The sequence below is a fragment of the Misgurnus anguillicaudatus genome, chromosome 16, assembly GCF_027580225.2.
Source record: "Misgurnus anguillicaudatus chromosome 16, ASM2758022v2, whole genome shotgun sequence".
NCBI lineage: Eukaryota > Metazoa > Chordata > Actinopteri > Cypriniformes > Cobitidae > Misgurnus > Misgurnus anguillicaudatus.
This window is the reverse complement of record NC_073352.2, coordinates 5780001-5805110: the sequence shown is the minus strand read 5'-3', so window position 1 is coordinate 5805110 and position 25110 is coordinate 5780001. Positions and strand designations below refer to the sequence as shown.

The window sequence follows — 25110 nt, the reverse complement described above, 5'->3', positions numbered from 1 at the left end:
ATCTATTGTTTACCTTGTTTTGTACCTATAAACTTTAAATGTTACAAAATATTTAAGGTACACAATACTGTGGGCCCTTAGGGTATAATATTGTACTCCAAAAGGAACAACATTTTAATGTGTTGTTTACCTACACACTCAAAATGTCTGGGTTATTTTTGACCCATAATGAGTATATTGGACAAACACTTACTGGGTTAACAATGACACAATATAGTTGTGTTGTTGTTATGCAACAATAGGTTATAATAACCCAGCTGTTCGGTTAAAACAACCCAGCATTGGGTCAATTCCAACCCAGCGGTGTGTTCTGTCCAATATCTACCCAACATGGGTCAAAAACAACCCAGCCAATCTTTTCTGTGTTTTGTAAGGAATAGAGGGTTTTAAAGGGGACATTTCACAAGACTTTTTTTAAGATGTCAAATAAATCTTTGGTGTCCCCGCAGAGCATGTATGTGAAGTTTTAACTCATAATATGATATATATATAATTTATTATAGTTAAAATTGCCACTTTGTAGGTGTGAGCAAAATGTGCAGTTTTGGGGTGTCTCCTTTAAAATGCAAATGAGCTTTTCCCTGAGCGGTATTATTCCCTTCTGACATCACAAGGGGAGCCAAATTTCAATGACCTATTTTTTCAGATTCTTGCAGAGAATGGTTTACCAAAACTAAGTTACTGTGTTGATATTTTTCACATTTTCTATGTTGATAAAAGCACTGGGGACCAAATTATAGCATTTAAACATGAAAAAAGTCAGATTTCATGATATGTCCCCTTTAACATCATGAGGTTTATACAGTAACCCTGCCATGAGTTCATCCAATTTTTGCATCATTGTTTGGTTTAAACCCTACAATCCTACATCGTACGTTTTATTTCTTGTATAAGCTGGGAATCTCTTAAATGGCAGTGGTGATCATGTTAAAACAAAGCTTGCCGCTTGTGAAGTGACAGGGAGAACACAGGCACGGCAGTCACTCGCTCGCTTTGACAAAGTGTGGCTATTATGTTGCCGTGACAGTATTTCTCCGAGGGCATTTTCTAAAAATGATTTCAACAATGTAACAAGTGAAATGTCACCACTCGCTAATTATGTTTATGCTAATTGTTAATTAGGCTTTCAGCGAGCATTGTCTTAATTAACAATGCCCATGAAAATATGTGCAGTCCAGTAGAAGCATAAACGAGTCTGGTAATTGCCAGCCTCGGTGATTAGCACAGATATATTGCATCTCTACCCATTCAGTTTTATTTTCATTTTTGCTGATACTTTGTCCGTCTGCTTAATAGCTAGAATACATTAGTTTAACACAATCTTCTTGACAGAAAGTTTTTTAAAGGTTATTTAAAGCAACACTTATCTTACCTCGAGGCTGTGGATTATTGTAAATATATGATATGGCTGGTTACAGACTCCTGGGCATCGGTTCTAACAATATTTACGATGTAGCATTGACACGTGTGGCTTTTGTTCACTTGCTAACCACATTTGTTATATAAGTGTTAATTTATTAAGAAAATGCTGTTTTATTGATTCAGCACCACTGAAAAAAATGATTCATTGAATTTAATAATTTTTTTAAGGTAAGTGGTTACAAAACAAAAAAGATTAGTAACGTAAAATAAAATATAAAACTTTTGTTTAAATGTAGCTTAAATAAATTGATTGCAACCACTTACCTTAAAAAAATGTGTTAAATTCAATGAATCATTTTTTTCAGTGTGGCATGAATAATGACACTTTGTTATACTACACTGTAAAAAATACTTTGCTGCCTTAAAATTTTTTTGTTAAATCAACGCAGATTTACAAGTCATGTCAACAGATATGAGTTGTCACAACTTATTAAATATAGTTGAGAAAAGTCAACTAAATTTTATAAGTTATAACAACTCACCTGTAGTTATAACAACTCATCTCTAGTCAAGATAAATAATATTATAAAACGGTTAGTTCCAATCCTTGATTCTGATTGGTCAATAGGTGTGCTTTATTCACAATAAAACACTGCTATGACCGCTTCACCCAACGGTTCTATTTAATATCACTGCGCCCTTAGCAACACCCTTAGCAACACATAAACATATAATGAGACAAAGTCTGAGAACAGTTTGTTGTTTTTATTTTAACTTTCATGTTGTTGTTCGCAGTCAGGGACTATTTTTTCTAGCGGAAGGAATGCTTTTATTAATTTAACTTCATGAAAGTTGCACTAATATTTTTTTACTTTAATATTGTGTGGTAACCGTTTTATAAAAGCAATAAGGTTCTCGAGGCAAGTGCTGTATCGTGAATAAGTAACGGCTGAAGGCAGTGGCGGCGTTTCACGAAAACCTAGGGTATGGCAAAAATTATATTTGTACAAGAAGGCCATTCAAATAACGAATCTATGAAACCACATTATATCCATATGTGTACATACTCCACCAACCTGTACAAAATCATACTATGATTGCACGGATGTACTGACAACAATACGGAAGCAATACAATTGAACTAAAACAAGATAATATCAAACATGCTGTAACATCCCTTCAGAAATCTTGTCATGACAGCCGCCAATAAACACTAAACACAATGAAGACTTTTAATGATGTGATAGAGCACACGTAGTTTACTCAGCCAGCTAACCAACTAAGAGGCTTAGCATCATTATAGCCTGTTGATTTCTGGTGTTTTGTCTGAATGCTTGCCATACGCAAACGCCGCCCCTGGCTGTTTCAGCCGTTACTTATTCACGATATAGCACCTCTCGTACCTTATTGCTTACGTAAGTTGAAATGACTTGTAAATCCGAGTTGATTCAACAAAAAAATTTAAGGCAGCAAAGTATTTTTTACAGTGTACTAATTTAAAGGCGGGGTGCCAGATTTTTGGGCCGAGTACCAAAACACACTTGTAGCCAATCAGCAGTAAGGGACATGTCTACTAATCGACATCGTTGCCTGGGTTGCGCATGTGTGGAGCGGGTCTATCAAAAGAAGGTCAGGATTTTATTGGAGTAGGGGAGTGTTTGTTAAGGTGATTTCAAATGTCAACATTGGCTTTCAGAGATCGTGCACCCCACCTTTAGGGGTTGTGCACACCAAAACTTTTAAATGCGGCTGAAAACGCCTGTACAACGCCGAATGCCAGCTGTTTTTCAGCTGAGTGCCAGCTTTCTTCAGCTAAGCGCTTTGGTAGCTCTGATACTTTAGCTGTGAGACGGTTGGTTGCTGTGATACTTGTCCCGCCCATCCACTGTGATTGGACGGCCGCGTGAGAACTGAAATTGACGAGTGGAGCTTTTCATGAATTTTTTTCAACTCTCAGTGCTGAGCACGGAAAAACCTCCGGGCGCCGGTTTTCAGCACGGAAGAAAACCGCTAACTGCTGGCTTATTTGAAAAACGCAGAGCTTCCATTGGAAACAATTGAAAACATGTGCCGGCTGCGGGTGTAAAAGCTTTGGTGTACACGCCCCCTTAAAGGATATACGCACAACCGGCGCAACATCATAGAATGTCTCTGAACAGGTTCACGCCCACTTTTGGGGGAAATCGCACTAGACGTTCCATTGGCTTCCATTCAAAATAGCGGAACAAAGCAACCTTCGTACACAGCCGGCAGGTGTAAATAACTTATGAAATCACTCAGATTAAACATGTTGAGTAATTATCTGTCCACCCTGCCTGCCATAGAGCGCGAAAGATAAATTAACATATTTAATTTGGTCAATATAAAAACATGTCTCTTTCATTCTCCCAGCATCAAATTTGTGTATCAACGCTCCCTATTGGCCAGAGGTGTCTTACCCGGACATTTACTCGTACCTCATCGAGTCAACAGGGAAGCAAGTGAATGATTTTACTTCGTATTTGAAAGTTACTTCGTATTTATTTATTATGTCTTTATATTTAGAGTACTGAGTGCACTTTTCCGTCGAGTCATACAACTAACTGGCTTAGCGATATTTCCAGCAATCACTGGATGGCGTTGCTACACAAATTTGACGCTGTGAGAATGAAAGGGACATGTTTTTATATTGACCAGGTTGAATGTGTTGGTGTGTCTTTCGCGCTCTATGGCAGGCAGGATGGACGGATGGGTACTCGGCATGTTTGGTCTGAGTGATTTCGTGGGTTGTTTGCGCCTGCCGGCTGTGTGGAAACGTTGCTTTGTTCCGCTGTTTTGAATGGAAGCCAATGGAAGCGCTGCTTTTTTATCCCCCGAAAAGGGGCGGTGACGAAATTTACAGTCAAGTTCCCGGATGTGCCGGTAGTCCGTATTTTGTACGACACACACACTGTAGTGACATGTATGTGGTTATAGCTGTGCTTTATTATAAACCACAGCCATTGACCAATCATCATCAAGGACCAACTATTACAGCCTTTATTTTGTTGATTGACTGTATCCTATACTGGATATGTTTATTTTATATATAAAATTTGGTAGTTTGGGTTCTGAAAGCTGATTGGTCAATACAGCAATATAATAAGAACTATGACATGAATCAACAACTTAGTTGATAGTCGTCATTGCTACATGCAATGTGTTTGTATGATCCCTATAGACCGTTTCATCGGGCGCACATGCGGTGATGCGATAATCGTCTGGTCCGAACTTTACTTCCAATTTCTGTTTGATTAATGGTCTGACTAGTTGCTGAAACTGAACTTTTAAACAAATCTACAGTAATGTTCAATTATCTTGTTCTAATGACTATCAATGTAAATTAAGAATATTAGCCAATTGTTTTAGAATTGAACATCTTTGGACAAGAATCAGGGAAACATTTGTGTATTGAGATTAAAACAGAATATATTTCTTATACTCTTATATGATTATTTAAAGTCTGTCTTCCGTATCTCTGCAGAGCGTTGAGTAACCAAATGTTTAGTTTTGTAATCTTGTACACGTTTATTTACTGGTCTGTCTGTATAGCACAAGTTATAGATCCGTTCTCTGCTTTTAAAGTGAAACAGTCTGTGTATGTACAGCGAATGTCATTCTTCTGCCAACAGCATAGCGATACTTTACTGGCTGTAACACTCCAGCCAAATAAAAGGGGATTAATGGTAGTTTCAGCTGGCAGGGACAATAAAAGAAGAAACCAATTATTAGAAGCCACCAAAACTGTGAGCGCAACTTATTTTTTGTTGTTGTTGTTTTCTTTTGCCGTAGTCCAGATTTTATCTGCTTAGGAAAAAACATCTTATAGGCTCTATCTTTCTGTCTGTGATGACACGTAGATATCTTTCGAATTGGAGGTGATGATAATCTGCCTCTTTAAGGTGAGACGCTTTTGTAAAATGTTTCACCTCTCCGCTCATGGCCTGAAGATATTCCATCAGCCTGGAATGTTAGGAAAACATATGTGGATACTGGGCCGGATATATGGACTGGATGCAGAAATTCAGATTTGAATTTAACATGTAGAACATAGCCTGTAGGAAAGAAAAGAACAAAAAGATTTCTTTAACATCTCATTTCTTGTCAGAGAAATGACGAGATTGAAGATTTTCATAAATCTGTAACTAAAATATTTCCTGGGCAATGCATTCACGCAATGTTTTCCTCTCCTAGAGATGCACAAACATATACAAAATGGTTCTAGAGACAATATAGCAGCTGAAGACTTAAAGGTGCAGTGTGTAATTTTTAGAAGGATCTCTTGACAAAAATGCAAAATAATATACAAAACTATATTAACAGGGGTGTATAAAGACCTTTTAAAATGAACCTTTATGTTTTTATAACCTTAGGATGAGACGTTTTTATCTACATACACTGAGGGTCCCCTTACATGGAAGTCGCCATTTTGTGTCACCATGTTTCTACAGAAGTCCTTAACGGACAAACCTTTTCACTAAGTTGTCTCCGACAATGAAATGTTTGTCCGGTGGTGGCTATCGTAGCTTCTTTATGCATTTCAAAAGCGAGGGTTGGGTAGTGGACTGAGCCGTTGGTTGCAATTCACAACCTCACCACTAGATGCCACTAAAATGTACACACTGCACCTTTAACCATGACATACTCTAAATGCATCAACATTTCATACAGCATTGTTATGCTTTTTCTATTGCTTTATTGATCAATCATGGTAAGTTTTCATCATAGTTGCGGTGTGACATCAGCGGATGGATTCTGTTATTGCAAACATGAACTTCCGATAGCCCCAGAATGCCTTTCTCTCCCTACAGTATAGGTGTGCATCTGTGCTGGATTTACAAGCACCATTCTGTCTCTTAATTTAGCTTATGGGACTCTCGGTTTCAATGCATTTAAACAACTTCTGTCTGCTGTGATGCACAATTTAAAGCTTCATCTGCAAGTGCGGCTGGAGATACCACACGGTGCTTGCATAAATCCCCCTCAAAAGCTTTCTCGCCGTGTGCAGAAATAAGAGGCCTGCAACGGTAAGAAAAATTCAGACTGTCATCAATACATCCCCCTGCCTCATTCACAAGAGACTGTTTATCAGTGAGCCAAACGGCCGTATTGCATATTGACTGAGACCCATAACCTCCGCGTGACACAACAGTAGAGGCCTCTAACCTGAAGCCACAACTTCATCTTATTGATGCGAGCGCACTGTTTATACGTCCGAGATTGTAAATGGTAGTTGTGTCCTTTTCTCTGGCCCCATACATGCATTTTTTGGTTAAAACCAGGAGAAATAATCGTATGATAATTTATTTGGGTCATTCTACAGAAAAGGTGGAATTCGGGTGATGGAAATCTGTTTAAATGAACTTCTTTCAACATACCCAAAACTGCTTTAATGGCATTAATTAACTGGTCAAATCTATGAATCCGCAAAACGGGGAGCTTAATCTATGTTTAACTTTTTAATACATTTTAATAAAGAATCTATGATGTTGTATCTTCAATACCTGACAAAATGAGAATATAATAAAAGATAATAAATATTATAAAACTTATAAACTTAAAATTTTTCCATCTTGTTTTGTTTTTAATGCTTTTATGTTGGTCAGTTAAAGGAATAGTGCTTAGGAAGTACTCATTAGAGAAGTAACACCAATGACGGTAACACCAAATTTACAGAAAAAAATAAAATTTTAACAAAATGGCTGCCATTAGCCGTGCTATTTCATCAGAGATGTAGCAATCACATACTTATTCAGTATAATGTATTTTTATGTAAAGATCTTAACACCCAGCTATAAAATAGAGTAACACTAATGACATCCAAAAAATCTTATCTCAAAATTCTTCGATATATCATGATATTTTAGACAAATAAGGTAAGATATCTCACAAACCTTTTGCCTTCCTCCACTGCAATTCTTCCATTGACCTCTTGACCTATGAAAAACTTCAAAGAGCTGATGCATTCTTTCAAAATAAAAGTGCTTTGTGTCGGAACACCAATGACATAAATTTGGTAGACAAATATTTATTTGATATTATTCATATTAATAGTGTATTTTTTTACCATTTCAGTGTTGTAGTAAATTCATACAGGGTTAAAGGTAAATGTAAATTAGATTTGTTTTATAAAAAACATGGTTTTAAATAATAAGTACACAGTTCAACTTCCACGTATGATCAAAGGGACAGGGCAATTTTCAGGACCAGACATTTAAAAAAAGTTTAAAAAAAGAAAATTAAATTAATAAACTCTCTCATCATTTTAAGGACAGTCTATATTTCTTAAATATATATCATTATGGGATTATTGGGTCAAATTAAATGATTAAGGGGTCTGCAAAAGCAAGGACAAGCATTTCCACCTTTTTTGTAGAATGACCCATTTGGTTGATCAGATGTGTCACATTTCACATAAAGTCAAAAGTAAAGAGAAGGATTTTGCATTAAGACGATTTTGAGGACTTCACAAGCAGCAGAGAAGGAGGATTTTGGGCTAAAATGTGATTTATTATTTAAATGCATTGAAATATTTCCTTATTATTCAAATATTAATTTGATAAAATAAGCTACTAAAATAAACCTGATAATTTTCTGCTTTCACATTTGTATAGTTTTGGAGGACTATTACTTTAAGAAATACTTAAATAAGATTGCAAAGGGCCATCTTCTTAGATATAGATATTAACTTTGTATTCTTGAATAATGCATGTTCAAAGAGAAGCACGCCCCCCTCTGGCCTATGTTAACAATTTACATCACACATCACATCCACTTTACAAAGTTGACATGATGTGCTCTATGAATAAAGTTAATAAACTGGACTAAGTTTCAGAAAATACTATCATTCTGAACAAGCAAAGTTTAATATCACAAATGTAGTTTTTAATAAAGACCAATACAGTACAAAACAAGATCATGCACTTTACCCACTTCTTAAAATGAATTCATTTTAATTCATAGCAGAGCCTATTAAAGGTTTGTTATTATTTGTATGTATTATGTGTATGTATCTCTCTTCCCCTGGACTGTGTGTTTAAAAGAGCCGGGTGTATATTTGTCTGTTCACAAGCTCTCTGCACTAAGATTGTAATTCTCCTTTCTCATTACAAGTCTTAATAGACCCATTCGACCTCATCTCAGACCGAGATATAATCTGATCCATAGAATTAATTAATTATAGCCCAAATATTATAGATTATTAAAAATAGCATAAGTAATAGTGTAATATCTCAAGCTGTCGAGTTTAATAGTCAACATTGTCTTGGCACCTCTTATCAGTGGGAGACACCCGGTCGGAATATTGATTTCTAGTCGTTTTAACCATCATCTGCTGTTGTGATGGAGAATTGTCAGGCTTTTACTACTGCCTGCTCATTTAAAATCATTAGATTGCTTCTGACGCTTCGCCTAAAACTGTCTTTTCTCCCACAACACTATAACTGCTCAGTATTTTATACTGTGTGATGGGACAAAGAAATTTGGACTTGTTTTGTACCTGCAGGGAAAGAAATAACAGCACAGTATTACAGAAGTAGAGTGGGTTCATCATTTAGTGCTCTAAATATAAATATATTTTTGAATAATTAAAGGCCAATGTCTAGTTTTTCTGTGTTTCTACATTTCCTAACTTAGGGTCTCACTTGAAGACCCTGGATAGAGATTGAGGTACTGAAATGTCCTGCTGTGTGTGCATGTAGAATGGTTCGGGGACACGACTTGGTTATTATCTTCTAAGGCCGTCTTGGTTATTAAATTGTCAATAATGAATATGTTATTGTCAATGATTTTCTCAGGGTGAAGCAGTGAGGAAGTTGGTTCGATGTGTTTCGCGAGCTGTAGACTGGGAGGTCTGTGAATAGAATAATTTACATGCAAATTATCGTGCATAATATGATTAAATTGCCAAAATCGTTCAGTGTGCTACTGGGAGAAGCTTCTAATTAAACGGCAATTCCCCAATCAGCTGGTAAAACTGCCAAATTAAATGTGTCTTTGTGGATAGACGTATCTGAAGTCTGTTTAAGACTTAATTGAAGAACAAATGTGAGGGTTTGCACTGTAAAATCTACATTATTTAATTTATTTGGAAATAAGCCGACACGTTTTACTTGCTTATGAAGGGCTCAGGTTGACTTCTTGTTCAATAGATGCTTTTGAAAGTTTTAGCATCATATTATCACTCTGTGCAAGTAGTGTTAACTTTGGGTTTGGTCTTATTATGAGCTTTTTTAGCAATGTACCTGTCAAAGTTCTCAACACTAGAAGCTTTGTTAAACAAAGTGTGATATTATGTGGACACTCATAGGTAAACTGACCATTTGGGCTCTTAATAGATGAGGTGAAAAGTTAAAGTTGTAGTTGTAGTTGAACAGAGATATGGTGACTCCTATGAGGTCAGTCAAGATGGGATAATCAAATCCCTCCTTCTTTTTACCCATTATTTTGTGCAACTTTTAATTTATCGTTCCAAAGGATCATTGTAAATATATCATATATGTGTGTTTATTTATATGTGTGTTTATTTATTTGTCACACGCCTGTGGTGGATTTTGCTTCTGCATTTAAGGTTTAAAAAAACATACAAGACTAAGATAATGTCCTTTTGTAATTGTTATCTATAAATTAATAAAGAAATCATATTGAAGCAGAAGAGTTTCAATTACACTTATTTTAACTTGCATTCTTCTATATATTAATTATTATTATTATTAAATTACCCTCCCACCCAAATTACAGATTAAATATTAGTTTGTATTTCATGTAAATATTCTAATTATTTTGTTTATGATGTGCATCATAAAAGTCACATTGCTGACCATTCCGACTCCTTTCGAGTGCCCTAATTTTCTCATTAATTTCTCTGGAAACAATCATTATCCAAACCTTAGCCCATTCAGGGTGGAGGGCGGGAGAAAGTAAGGAAAATAAGCCTATTTAGTCAGTTTCCAGTCCAGTGCTCTCAGTTTGGGTGAGCTGACAGCTGTGTATATCAGGGGTTCAGTCTTCGAGCTCCTCACATTCACAGACAGAGATAATAGGCTATTAGAGGCATGGGATTAATTTGTAGCCAATTACCACTCACTGTAGAATATGAATGCATAAATAAGCCATGGCTTGTGTTTAAGTTTTAGGCAATGATCATAGCCGTGTAAAAGGGAAGGAGGGGGAGCCAGCCAGGCGTGTGTGTGTGTGTGCGTGTGACATAAACCCTGGGGTGTCCTGGGGGGATACTTCAAATCCAAAAAGGACCAAAGCAGGGGGGAAATCAGCATCATCTTCCAGAGACCGACTGGATCAACTCGGTGACTGGCTCCAAGCGCACCATCCGGCTGGCTCTTTCAAAGCTGTCTGCATTTATTTTTCTGTGTTTTCGCCATAATGTTTGCAATTGAATAAAGAATTAAAGAAAGCAGAAGTCAAAAGCTGTCCTGCCCTCTGGAGAGCTATGAACAGGGATAAGGTGCAGGTTGGCGACTCCGTCGCGCCTCCGGCGCCCGGTGTGATCGTGGTCGCTTCGCAGGACGCTATGGATGAGAAGCGGCTCTCTGCCGGTGAATTGCCTGTGTTTTCTTGCGCCGGTGCCGCGTTACCGGTCGAGAGTCGAGACACCTCACCGAGGCGCGAACCTGCGCCCGCGGGCGCGCCTCCTACCATCCACCGGACCACCTCGTTCTCAGTTCTGGACATTTTGGACCCCAATAAATTTACTAGTAAGAGGCAGCCGTCTAATAGGACAGGGTCTGAGTTCGCGTTTGGGGCTGAAAACAGAGGAAGTGAAGAAGCCGAGCACAAATCTTATCCAGACGACTACGAGTGTAAAAAAGCATCAATTTTAAGTAAGTAGGAATTAATTTATTATTATATTCATTGTGTATACAACCGTTTAACCTGAGAATGTAATTTGGATAATCGACACATCAATTAACTTTATAACATGAAGCGTTTAGTTTAAAATGTGTTATAAATAAGGTGTAATTCGTGTTAAGCGTTCAACTGGACACTGCTTTCCTAAAAGTTTCAATCACATTTAAGTTTTCATAGTCCTGCAGTATGACAATTAAGTTTTTTTTAGCGCAAATACTCAATGCATTGTCAAAATTATCCTAGTCAAAATGCATTCATAGTGATTTAATTAGAAAAAAATATTTAAAGTTTAGAAAAACATTTTTTTTGTGAAATAACCTAAATATGTGCTTAATGTGGTAACATTTAAAAGAAATGTTTTAATTGAAGTAAAACATATTTTTAAATTATTATTAAATCACACTAGTTGGTTGGTTACACCAATTTTAAGGATAATGCAATTTTAAGGATAATGTAAGTTTTAAAAAAGTTCTTTATCAGCAAAACTTTCGTTTTTGCAGTTTAGTATAACACTGCTTGACATGTCGTCATCTACCCATATTTACAAATAAATTATTGTGACCTAAACGATGTTGATTCTAACAAAATTCAAGACTTTAAATATATCAAAACTATATAATATATATATAGCCTATATATTATTTTGCAACCAGTAATGGAATGTTCTTGAAGTTTCTTCACAAAAATAAACTAGGATAATGATATGAAGTTAAAATCCACATAAATTGACTAAATTAGGCTGTTATAACATTTAAAAACTTTAGGCTACTTCGTGATTTTTGAGACAAAAATAATACAGTATTAAAGACATTAATATGTATACGTTTAGAGACATTTTGAAGTGCTAGCCGAATATTTTTAATGTATTTGGATACCCATCGATATCTCCGCTAATAAGTAATCTATACTACATATTAATCTTGTAATTATCAGAATTTTGGCCCTATAATTTAGATGTTGAGAGAGAGTTTGCAAGCTGTCTGAAAGAGATATACTCATTTCTATAATAGGATATCGACCTGTCTGGAGCAGATCCTCCCCATTATCAGCGTCTTTACGCGGCGTTAAATGAAACACAATCGAATATGTTTAATTGTTTTTCTTTAGATATTGGAGCGCTTTGTCTCAAGTCTAAACCGAAAGGACAGTCTTCGTAAGTCCCATCTTATCTTGTGTGTATTTGCAAGGACAAATATATGTCAACCTCTATGATTGATTGGGGGTAACGCGGGAAAGCAATTCTCAATAAACAGTAATTGTAGGCTGCAATAATTTGATAAGGTTTGTGCTGTTTTTAACAGCCGCTTTAAATGGATGAGTAAATTGAGAATTATCGATCAGACGACCATGCAATGATTTAAGATGTCAAGACGAATTGACACGCCAAAAGAAATGCTGTCTATCCTGTCCTTTATATAAACAGGAAAATGTCCCATCAGAAAAAAAAAACAATTCATAAGGTTACAAACACTAAATGTTGTCTTCATCACGTGTGTATAAACACGTGATAAAGACAACATTTAGTGTTATACTATACTACAAAAATGCTATACCTTATTAGACTAAATTAATTAAACTAAAATGTCATTGCAAATTAAAGGGAAAATAATTTTTGCTTAAAATCGCGGACCTTTTAATTTACTTAGATGATCAAATTAAACAGTTTGAAGGTAAAAAAGTGAAACATTCTAAATGACTTTATTGTAACATTATTAATGCTAATCTAATTTAATTATAATTCAGAGTAATTAAATGAACCTCATATCGATGTTTGTTCGTGTAAATAAATTTATTACGTACGTATAAAGTTGTTTTCTTGATAGATGTGTAACGCAATGTTTTGTTTGTACAGAGGATGGTTTCGTGTTCCGATCAGATGAATGTGAGGATGATTTCTCTCGTGGGAATCAATCAGATAGCGAGCTTCAGGATGATTTGTGCAGTGAGGAAAGCGGCGCACTGACCGGACACAACGATGCCGAGTTTGGACACGAGGATGAGGATTCAATAAACAAAAGCCCAGAAGGACAGCAGACTCAGCAGTCCAATTCAAATGGCCAAAGTCATCCGAATAAACCCAAACGGAAGCGCTCCGGTTCGGACTCAAAGTCCGGCAAGCCCAGAAGAGCCCGGACTGCCTTCACATATGAGCAGCTGGTCGCTCTGGAGAACAAATTCAAGTCGACCCGCTACCTATCCGTGTGCGAGCGACTCAATCTGGCTCTGTCCTTGAGCTTGACAGAGACCCAGGTGAAAATAGGGTTTCAGAACCGCCGGACCAAGTGGAAGAAACAGAACCCTGGCGCGGACACGAGCGCACCGACCAGCGGAAGCGGCGGGGCTCCGAATGGCCCAAGCAACGGTTTGGGGAGCCTGAGTCCCCTCAGCCCGTCTCCACCTATGAGCCATCTGTCCATGCACGCCAGCTATCCGGGTCACACGCCCGGAGGACTCGTTTGCGCCACCCAGTTACCCTTTCTACCGGGTCACGCGGTTCTGTCACCGTTTATGCTGGGCTCTCAGACTTACGGAGCGCCAACATTTTACGCGCCGCACTTATAACCACAGACATACACAAATGTTCTTCTATAAAGGAGAAAAGAAACTCTGTCCGGTCCTATAGGGCACAGAAATACGTGTAACACGAAGCACTATGGGGTTGCAAAGACATTTCATAGGTTTGTCTTAAAAAGCTAACTTTTATTTCAACCTTGCTCCAGTGTGGCAAGCCCTGTGGCAATTGTGTTTACGAATAATTTCCCCTCCTGTTTGGCAGTATGATCATGTGCCAATTTTACATTTAATTTAAGTTTGCTTCATTTAAAAAAATGTGTATATTTCTCTAGGTCAAAATGTAAATATTCAGTTATTATGAATACGTGTTTAGACATTAACTGAATGCAAATACAATTGTTGTAGGGAATAAAACGGATTATGCATCGAAACAAAATGAATTTGTTCGACTTATATCTTGTACAAACATAGGTCTAATGAAAGGTTTATCATTTTTTTACTGTGGTTAGTATTATTTTAGAAGTTACTATTGTTTGTCTCAATCAAGGCAGAGACTTAAATAAAATTATTAAGGTCAACTGGGAACTTTTCGTTGGCATAATTTTGGGCTTTATTAACTTGAAATGTTTATATTGAAGTCCGTTTCTTTGCTTGTTAGTTTAATTGCATAATTTGAAAATTATTGTGAATTTGATATAAACGATATTTTCAATTAAATTGTTTACAGTAATTGAGAGACAGCTAATTTAAGGCAAATTAAATTATAATTAAGAACGAAGATTTTAATATGTCATGGTTAATATAATGGAATACTAAGATAAAAAAGTTTTGTTCTCTTTAAAGCGGTTTATCGATCCTTGCTTAGGATTAAATATTCATTAATTCTGTCAGTCAGCAGAAATATTTCGATCACACTTTACAGTTCAGGCAGTGTTTAAAATAAATTTCTGACCATTTAAATTTGCCATGTGTTGTAATGACAGTAATATAGAAATTTAACACGTGACTGTAAAGTTGTTACTGTCAGCTGCCCACAATTTTACAACATAAGGTACGTGGTCCAACACATGATCATAAACTGCAAAATTTCTAATAGTTTTCTACGCTTCTGCTAATGCGATAAATAGAGGTCAGTGCATGCTTAACATAAGTTCCCTTATTTATCTGTGGTGGTTTTGTTAAATGCCGATAAACATTTCTAATTTTATATAAGTATTTACGCCGCCTTGACGTTCAACAGGTACAGTAAATAAATTATTTCCATAATTTGTTCTTGCTTTTTGTGTTTCATATGTGCATTTTTTGTTGTTTTCTTGTAATTACACATGCTTAATAAACACACCTAGGCATATTTTTAAACTGTTTTAAACATCACAGATTCTCACACACCATCTTATATTAGGTGCGAATTATATTAGGTGTTTATTTTTTCAACTTTTATAATAATAGTAATTACAATACAATATACAATGCGTGTATTTTTTAATAAAAGTTTGCTTTATGTGTCTGTCGTATAACTATAACAGTATTTACGTAAATATTTTAACTTGAAAGACGACCAACATACTATGACAAAGCTATTTTTTTTTGTTTTTGTTTTTTGGATTTTCCCCACCTTGATATAATTTTACAGCCGTTTTATTTTTTATTATATTCGTTTTTTTAATGTAGGCATCAGTTTCTTGTGAATTCTCAAATGCCTACAATATTGATCGTTAATCTGCATCAGTGTAATCAATCACACAACGATGATTTGAACTAGTCGAAATAATAACAATATTAATTCACAATAAATAATTTTTTTAACCCGATCATTTTTCCACTTAATATGTTCTCGAAAGCTATTTTTGCTGTTTTTGAAGCTTGTAAATAATCGTACAATATTTCTAAATGCTAAAACATATTAAAAGCCACTCGAGCACTTATTTATTAATTTAGGGCAATTTATAGTCAAACCACAACTGAAGCTATAGACGAAGTAATTATTTGTAGAACATGAAAAATTAAAGTTCAGCAAAATATAAAAACTATAATTTAGCTTAAATAACTAGTTAAAATAAGCCTCGTCGTATAACAAATGTTGCTGGTTTAATTCCAATAAACATAATAAAAGTCATTTTAAATGAAAACGATAAAGATGTTGAGAATTTCCCATTTATAAAACCAATAAAAAAAATACTACAGCTATCACAGAACATTAAATATAACATTAGCATTCATTTATCACATACAAAAGTACATCAATATTTTAAAATAATAAAAATTACAAATAACGCAAAAAAGACATTGTATTAAGATTTAAATTTTTACATTCCTTATACATATCACAAAACAAATATACAAATAAATAAACAAGCATAATAAAATGTTAATCTACAGTTTTTACCTACATCAAAGATTTTACATAACTTCATATAAGGCACAGTGTTGTTTTAATGCTGGTTTATTTACTGTGTAATCATGTAAACACTGGCCAGTAGAGGTAAAGCTGTATCCTTCAATTCAGTGCATAGTTGAACTGATTTGAAAATTTTTCATGTTTCCTCTTGTCCATCTTGTTCATGACCTCCGTAACTCGTCTCACTGAGCTCTTGTTGAGAAGTAACAGTTCAGATTCAAAATCTTAATTTTGTAGCTTAAATATAATGTTACTCTTCACATACTGTAAATGAAAACACCAAACACCAATTTCAAGACTTCTCGTTTTCATCTACTTACTTGTTGAAGACTTTCTTCTCCAGCCTTGAGCGGGAAGTGTTGGCACTTTGTTTCAAGTCTGTAAGGTTTGGGTACTTTTTCTTTGACTTGCCCTTGCTGCCCTTCTTTCCCTTCCCGAATGTTTTTGAGGAACCCAGATCTTCTCCAGTGGCTGCCTCAATCTCTCTCATGAGTTCTGGGTCTCGCCAATCTAAGACCATGGGAAAAGTCATAATCCAGATATCATGGATTATGTACAAACCGTTTAACACAATTCAATTTAAGGTAAATAGAGGGAAAAAAATGTAAATGTGAAAAAAATTAAACTTAGATCTTTATTCCAGAATATGTAAATGTTTCCAAATGGATCAAACATCTGATGATGGCACTGATAAACCTTTTGATAGTGTAATAAAATGTGTAATGCTGTGGATTTTTCATGTTGTCCATAATTGTAATAATATATTTCACATGTTTTGAAGAAAAGGTTGGATAAAACTTGCTAAAACAAGTTCCAGTCATCTTTGAAATGACAGAATGGATTGGTTCTGAATTAAAATGTACAAATACTGATTGGTTTGGTACTGAAACAAATCCATTTAAAATGTTCACGTCCTGATTTTTATAAATTTATTTTAGCAGAATTATTTAAAAATAAAAAATAACTGCATAGAAGGAAAACTATTTTAAAAAACTGTATGATTTGTTAAACGTTTAAATATACAGCAGCAGTAATGTTCGTTCTCAAGAGTTGATGATTTCGCCAAGCGCCGCACTGATGTGTGAATCTTCCTTGCATCCAAAACTTAAATCATCTACTTTATATTAAGGACACTGTATACTGTTGATACATGCACATCTTGCAAATGATAAAATGGTAGCTGTTAAATTATTTACAATCTTCAAAGTGTTTAATTGGATCGAGCACTGCGGTTCATCGGTCTGTACTGAAACGCATGCACGCAACAAACAGCTTTTTCAAATGCCTTTTAAATTAATATGAGGGAGTCAGTGTTCCCTATAAGGATTTATGGAGGTGAAAGACCCCGTTACACCAGTGCGACGATCCATCCCTTCAGGGCCTCCGATTCTGCAGTGAGGACGACGGGGGGCCGGCATTTAACTTAAGCTCTGCAGAAGGGCTCACTACTCTGTCAACGGCTCGCATCTGCATTGGGGACGTGAACGCAGATGCAGGCGCATGCATACGCAGGAGGCAACAGCTGCACGCTGACACTAACACCGATTCATATCTTAGGAAATTAGGAAAGCAGTTGCAAGGCCAGAAGCACAAGTGTGCAATGTTTGGCCGATGCAATGTAAACAGGCGCCCACCTACTGGTACCTTTGTGTCGGTAGCATTGCGGTGGCAGAATCACATGAGTGTTTTGGGAAGGCTGAAGCCTGTTTAGAGGTGCTGACGCAGAAATCAATGGCCCAGCAGGGGAGCAAGTGTTCAGTCAGGGAACTGAAGGACGGCACGAGTGCTCTGGGTGGGGTGTCCCGCGGTTACCGTGACAACCGGCATGTCGACGGGCAGAGGCCATGATGGAGTCGGGGGGATCGATAGCTTACTTAGTTACAAAAGATGCTATTTCACAAGCCAGTGGTCAGTGGGTGCCTGAAGTCAGTTACCTCAGATAACTGTTTGTTAACAAGTAAACTGTGGCCAAAGAAAGCACATCCGCCGCTCCAGTGACAGCACCGAGACGCTACTTAATTGGCTTTTAGCACCCAACTCCGCAAGAAAAGAGAGAGAGAGAAGGAGAAAAGTGAAAAGGAGAGAGAGTCAGAGTGAGATGCAGTCTGTCCTATTATCCAAGTATTGATGATGACTTGGATGGGATTCCATCAGTCCCCCCTTCATCCGTCTCTTCAAGCCGATTGGTCTGTTGTCCACTCAGTGTGTTTAAGAAAGGAACTGGGGGTAATGGATGTTTAGGATTTGGATTGGTTACTAAAGGGCTTTTGACAAATCTGAAAAGGCTTGGGGTCTCTAGCACTAAGATGACAATCAGATGAAACCGTGTCCTGTGATGATGAATGAAAGAAGATTATCATGCCGGCAGGTTTGGTGTGAATTCCCAATCTGGCTAGAAGTTTCCCTGCGCTCCAAGAGTTTAAAGCGAAACTTCACACCAAACACTTTTTATTTTAAAATGTGTTTTTTGTTTTAAGGAGGCAAGATTTAAACACATTGGATGAACATTCCTTCAAATGTGGCCAAGCGAGCTAAGTCACGTATCGTGAACATCTAGGTCTGATCTATAATAAGGGGTACATGTCATGTCCATGGACTTTATTATCAATTTTTCATTAACTTTTCACTTCAAGCAATGATCACTTTTATATTGGGGACTTTTCTAATTAATTTAATACAAAAATCCAACAGATACCCATCTTTCAACTTGCAAAATTGGCATGTTCTATGCTGGAATTTGCTGTTTTTGTGCTGTCGATTTGGTAAATGTGAGGTTTTGTTCTTCAGATTAGCTCTAAAATACATGTTTCTGTTTTTCTTATTAGTATCGTCCAAAATTATCATTAAATTATGAGAAAGGTGTTTTTGCAGGGTTCCCACACCTTAGTTAACTTCAAAATCAAGGACCTTTCAAGACTTTCCAGGTCCAATATCCTCAAAATCAAGGACTAAATGTGGGGACACATTTCAAGTGAGAGCAAGGTTACATCGTGTTACCTTTTAAGATACATTGTTACAGTTCCCTTTCGAGGGAACTCGCGCTGCGTCACTGCGGTATCACTTTGGGGACGCCTCCATGTGGTAAGTGCATCTGAATGTGTATATCAAATTCAACCAATGATGAGGCTTAACAACAAAGACAGGGTGACACGGAGCCAGGAAGTATATCGCTATCTGAAATATTGCCAAAGATGGCTTTACAGGGACGCAGGAAGTATGACAAGGGAGACGCAGCGTCTCTTTCCCTTCTCATGGAACAACAGTTACATACGTAACCAAAGATGTTTTCGTGTGTCAAACACAACTATGCAAAAAAGCATTTTGGTATGAATCAACATTCACATACAGAAGATATAAGCATTTAAAGCGAACAGTTTAGCACGTGTGGTTAAAGGCTAGAAATGTTATGATATTATCCTACACTACACAGGGAATAATATGGATTTTTTTCCCAAAAAACTTCTTGCATAAACTAGATTCAAGCACTTTCCATGCCCTGTATCTATGTATGTATGTTTTCAAAAACTTCCCAGGGCCTTGGATCCCCCCCCCCAGATTCACAAACTTTTTAAGGATTTCAAGGACCTGTGGGAACCCTGTTTTTTAAAGTACTTTGGTCATGCATATTCATTAAATCATCCATTTTGTATATATCCGAAATTAGTGTCAACTGTGTTACTCCTGATAAAACCCCCTATAAATTAGCAATGATTTGCTTCAAACTCAGTCCAACATAAAGGGATGTATTTTCCTTTTATAGAGAGAAATTTAAAACAGTATGGTAAGTCATGACTTATAACAATATTTTATCTATATTATTGTCTGTACATAGAGTAGATTAATTTACCGTTAACTGTGTTATAAACATGTTCTAGCAAACCTGCGTCACATGCTATATTTATAAATATTTAGAGAAAGAATATACAAAATATAAGTTAATCAAGGTCATTTACTAACTAGTCAAAGGTCAGCAGTTTGCACAAGGCCCTAAAATTGCTATGAAATGTCAACTGTGCTACCCATCAACTGTGTAGCCAGTCAACTGTAACACTATTGACAAGTATTAACGCATTAGAGCTTAAAGGAGACATAGAATGATTGAACGGGTTGTTTATCCTTGTTCTGTGATGTGACATGTAGACAAAAATGTTTTTGTTTGGGTCTGTAATGCCTTAGAAGCTTCCTAAAAACCTCTCTCAGATAGCTCTATTAGGGTGGGGGATTTTAAACAAGTGGTTTTGCACCTATTTGGCTCCCACTACTGGCTTAACTTGCAATCTCATTACTGATTGGCTGACTTTGCTGCCACTCTAAAAATGTAGCCAATTATTTTAAAGTGGAGGGGCAGTTAGATGCCTGTGATGTCATAAGCATCAGTTTTTCAGATTGGGACGTTTTCTGGCTGACATTTCTAAAAGAGGAATTTCTATGAGACTGAGATGTTTAGCATATTTAGCACTTTTTGTATGTTTGTGAATGTGGGTAGACTACCATCATTCAGAGGTAAAAATGATTTTTCATTCTCTGTCCCCTTTAAGCTTGCCAAATAATCAATTTAGCACATTCAGGGGATGTAATATTCAACCAACTAGTTTATTTATCAAAAAAGAATCCTGATTTTTTGCCTTTTTTGGCTGACACAAAATGTACCCCTAAATACAGAATGACTCACATTCAAACTATTAAAATGTTGTATTTTCTTCTTGGCTCGGTTCGCTTTCATGTCGTAAAGTTTTAAAAATGGCCTAAAACTTGCGTGAGATTAAAGTGTTCTCTCATTGGTTAAAATGGACTCGCGTACAGTATGTTCCAGTTTTCGGCTCGTAGCTGTCATCTATCAGACAACATCTTTGGGTTTATTGTGAGTTTCTTTGTTGCTGTCTTATATTATTTAATCATTTCGATCCACTGAGAGATTAACGCACATCTCTTCAAGACTCTCGCTAAACACCTTATACATATTTGTTCGCTCACAACAAGCGAACCGCTGCAGTGTTTATTTGCAATCGAGCTGGGACTACCTCGGTTATGTGGTCTTGGACCGATTGTTTTGGTGTAGATCCAAGCACGATTTCCATATTCAAATATGCGTAAACGAATAAACCAAGAGAGGAAATACACCACGTTCCGAAACGGAGAACACCCTTACATACTGCTTTGCATAAACTGTCAAACCTGGCTGCTCCTCCTCGCGTTTCCTCTTTTCTTTCTCCAATCGCAGGGCATCCTCAGGGTTAATCGGCCTGCCCAGCTCATCCCGTGGGATAATGTTTCCGTGGAACGGGCACTGAAATAACACCACCCAAAGAAATCTAGTGGTTTATTTATTCTGTTCACTTGCATGATCTTTATTTAAAACGCAAATGTAATAATCAATCGAAGTGATGTGTAATATCAAGGTAACATTTCAGTTATTTTTCTGACCTTTACTCTGTCTTGACGCTCACACAGAGATCCGTTTGCCATTGGTGCTTTGCACTGATGCTCCACAGGTTTGAAGCTACCAACGAATGTGATGCATCTGGACTTCATCTGTTCAGACAATTCCTTGTTTTCAACCTCCTCCTCCACTTCATGAGGAACCCAGAACTGGTGCTGGGATGTGCTTCTGAAACCAGTGAGGACAGAGACAGTCAGGTCTTGCAGGAACTAGAAACTTTAGGAGCAGTTTTCCACACAGGGTTTAGAATGCATGACTTAGTTATAATTAGTTATAATAGGACATTAAAGTAGTTTTTACAAACAAATCTCACTAAAAACAATACTGGTGTGCATTGTTAGACAAAACATGATATATGTTAAGATGTCACTACAAGGTGTTTTAAATTAAGGCAACTCAAACATACATTTTTAGTCTGGGACTAAGATAAGCCCTGTCCAGGCTTAATATTTTAAAATTGTAGTTTTATTTAACATTTTGTTTTTTGGCTTGGATTTTAATTCCCTGATATTTCTGGATGACTGTGGGAACTCTACAGTATATATTGCACGTGCATGTAACTGCTGATAAATCTGGACCAACATCATGATTATTTTATTGGATTCATTTGAAGTAACAGACAATAGTGCTCTCTAGTGGCCACTTTACATGACACAGTCTATTTAGATTGCAAAGCCTGACACACACAACAGTTGTGTTGAATATTTCAGTAAATTATGAATGTGACTGTACTTGATGATTTTGCCGGCAGTGGGCTGTTCCTCTCCCCAATAGTAAAGATCCATTCCAAACGGAACGACAGGGGCTTTATCATGGGCTTTCTTTTTGCTCCTGTCCCCCTGATCACCGCTGCCTGCTGTGCGCTCAGATGAACCACTGGACTCGCTGAAACAACCAAACACAGAGTTAAATCTCCTGCATTATTAGAATGGACAGAAGCATAAAAAGAGCAAACACAAAAACTGCAACCGATTCAAGTTTAAAAAGCACACATTTCAAAGGCCACTACATACACTCACCTAAAGGATTATTAGGAACACGTGTTCAATTTCTCATTAATGCAATGATGTGGGGGATGTTTTCTTGGCACACTTTAGGCCCCTTAGTGCCAATTGGGCATCATTTAAATGCCACGGCCTACCTGAGCATTGTTTCTGACCATGTCCATCCCTTTATGACCACCATGTACTCATCCTCTGATGGCTACTTCCAGCAGGATAATGCACCATGTCACAAAGCTTGAATCATTTCAAATTGGTTTCTTGAACATGACAATGACTTACAAGGCGCACCTGACTATAAGACGCAGTACCAGCCAAGATATGAAAAAAAAACGCGGCTTATAGAACAAAAAATACGGTAAATAAATAAAAATATAAACACACACACGTAAAAGTTTCTTAATGCATGCGTGTGTGTATTTATATATACAAAATGATTTCACACGGTGCATGCACATATATTATGCAAAAAACAAACTTTTATTTTGTATGCAATTAATCGTGATTCATCTTTTGATAGCCCTAGTTTTATCACATATAACGAAATAAATGTACCGTAATTATGCCAAAATCCACTCAAAATACAAAACAAACATGCATTTACATATTTACAATACATTTTGGAAATAAAATTAAAAAAATGCATTTGTTTCTAAATCTCTACAGCATATAGATATGAAGAGTTTCGTTGCAAAACGAGATAACCACCGTTTTTTTTTAAGTGTTCAGAAATCTCGTTTTTTGGTTGTGCATTCCAATTAATATCAATGCAACTGCAGTTGGTTTGTTTTGATTTAAACCTTCATAACTTAAAAAATACAGCTAAGTAGCACCATAAAACAAAATAACATAATAATAAACATGTTTTGACAAAAATGATAAAAAATGGATTTATCTCGTTTTGCAACGAAACTCTTCATATACACTCTCAGAAATAAAGGTACAAAAGTCCCGGGGCAGTACCTTTTCAAAAAGTACACTTTTGTTCCTAAAAGGTGCATATTGGTACCAAGTGTATGCGTGTCTGTACTTAAATGGTACATCTAGGGCATTTAAAGAGACTGATGGTTTAGACTGTACCTTTGATTTACTAATATGCACTCTTATATGTACAAATGTGTACTTTTGAAAGGGTACTGCCCCAATGACGGTTTTTGTACACAGATAAAACGAAACTTATGAAGGTACCTTGTGGACGGAGCTACATGAAGTCTCTGTTTGAGCACACGTAATGTTGCAGCAGCGCAGGTGGGATCCTCCTCTTCATCACGCATCTTTCTCTTCAGTCGAGAGAGATTAAAGGACTCAGCAGGAGCAGGACGCTTTACCACAGGCTGTGATAACTTTGGTTTGGGCACAGAAGTTGACGTTGAAGGAACTTCATCAAGACCTTTGAGTCAAAAAGACCAAAGAACTAATTATTCTGGAGCCTACACCCTACACATTTATTCATAACATGGCAGTTTCCATTGAATGCTATATAAAAGAATAGTTTAAACCACGGATAAGATTCAATATGAAAATGGCACTCCATCGACTTTCACCAAGGATCTCAGAAGGTTTCAGCAGGAGCGTGCAGGGGTTTAAAGTGGGCTTAAGAGTGACATGAAGATCTAAGATTCTCTCTAAACTTCCCAGCATCCAAAGGAAATTAAATTTCAACTTCAAAGTGAAGTAAATTCCTGTTAAGACTGTGATAGAGAGACACCTGACCACTGAACATACAGGTGCACAAGAAATAACATCCGACAGCTGTAGAGATGCGAAATATACTGAAATTACCAGAAATACCGTGCATGTGCATACAGCAATATGCATATGGCAATTCTTTTATATAAAAATGATTTTAATACTTCAAAAAGTTATGCAAGTTTCAGATTGATGCAGAGAGACCGGCGAGTCTAAAAGAGTGATGCTTTCTGTTTGTCAGAAAGAATGCGAAATGCATATTGGTTAGATAATTTTTTTATATTAAAATTTAAATTGATTTTACAAAATTAAAGCATTATAATATCACAATTAGTATACTGCATTTTATTGAGCTTTCACAAATCATATTTTTTTTCAATATTGTGGAGTCCTATTTTTGCATAACAAATTTGACAACTTGAAACTTTAATATTTAAGTTTTTCTTTTTTCCATTTGAAAGTTTCTTTTCTTAATGTTTTAAAATCTTTTTTTATATTTATATGCATGTTATGCGTATGTCAAGTTTCATGATATGGTTTGTTTTATTTGAAATGACTACTTATTTAGATAAAGATAAATAAATTAAAACTACACTAATCCAACAATCGTGGTGAGTTGGAAACAACAGCAAATATTTTCTGGTGTTTGCACAGGAAGAGAAACACTTGGCTGGATTCTTACAATCCAGATCTTGATCCTTTGGTGTAAACAGTTAATCCAGATTCAAGTCCTTTCAATGACCAACTGCATCATAGCTGCGCTCAAGTGTGCGAAATCAAGAAATACGACCAAATCCTTTCTTTTTCTGTTCAAATTGACC

At 36.4% G+C, this 25110-nt stretch overlaps 2 protein-coding genes and 1 long non-coding RNA gene across 4 annotated transcripts in view; 1 reads left to right on the top strand and 2 right to left on the bottom strand.

The window, feature by feature from the left end:
- Positions 1-5298: 5298 nt before the first annotated feature.
- Positions 5299-7328, bottom strand: LOC129422031 (uncharacterized). Its single transcript, XR_008637262.2, has 2 exons — positions 7275-7328; positions 5299-5435 (listed from the first exon to the last, which is right to left on the bottom strand). It is a non-coding gene; the product is annotated as an uncharacterized lncRNA (long non-coding RNA).
- Positions 7329-10290: 2962 nt separating this feature from the next.
- Positions 10291-14460, top strand: nkx1.2lb (NK1 transcription factor related 2-like,b). The gene is made up of 2 exons (XM_055177708.2): positions 10291-11219; positions 13100-14460. The coding sequence occupies exons 1-2, from the start codon at positions 10829-10831 to the stop codon at positions 13807-13809; spliced, it is 1101 nt and encodes a 366-aa protein (XP_055033683.2). The 5' UTR covers positions 10291-10828; the 3' UTR covers positions 13810-14460.
- A 1439-nt stretch (positions 14461-15899) lies between these two features.
- The window catches only part of uvssa (UV-stimulated scaffold protein A), a 41098-nt gene continuing 31887 nt past the window's right edge, over positions 15900-25110 (bottom strand). Inside the window, exons 9-14 of one of the 2 annotated variants that reach the window (XM_073854056.1) lie at positions 23789-23990; positions 22332-22484; positions 21584-21767; positions 21335-21446; positions 16487-16669; positions 15900-16359 (exon numbers count right to left, since the gene is read on the bottom strand). In XM_073854056.1, coding sequence (XP_073710157.1) covers positions 16259-16359; positions 16487-16669; positions 21335-21446; positions 21584-21767; positions 22332-22484; positions 23789-23990 — 935 coding nt within the window. In that variant the 3' untranslated portion in view covers positions 15900-16258. The remainder of the gene's footprint in view (positions 16360-16486; positions 16670-21334; positions 21447-21583; positions 21768-22331; positions 22485-23788; positions 23991-25110) is intronic. The other variant, XM_073854057.1, reaches the window with a different exon arrangement.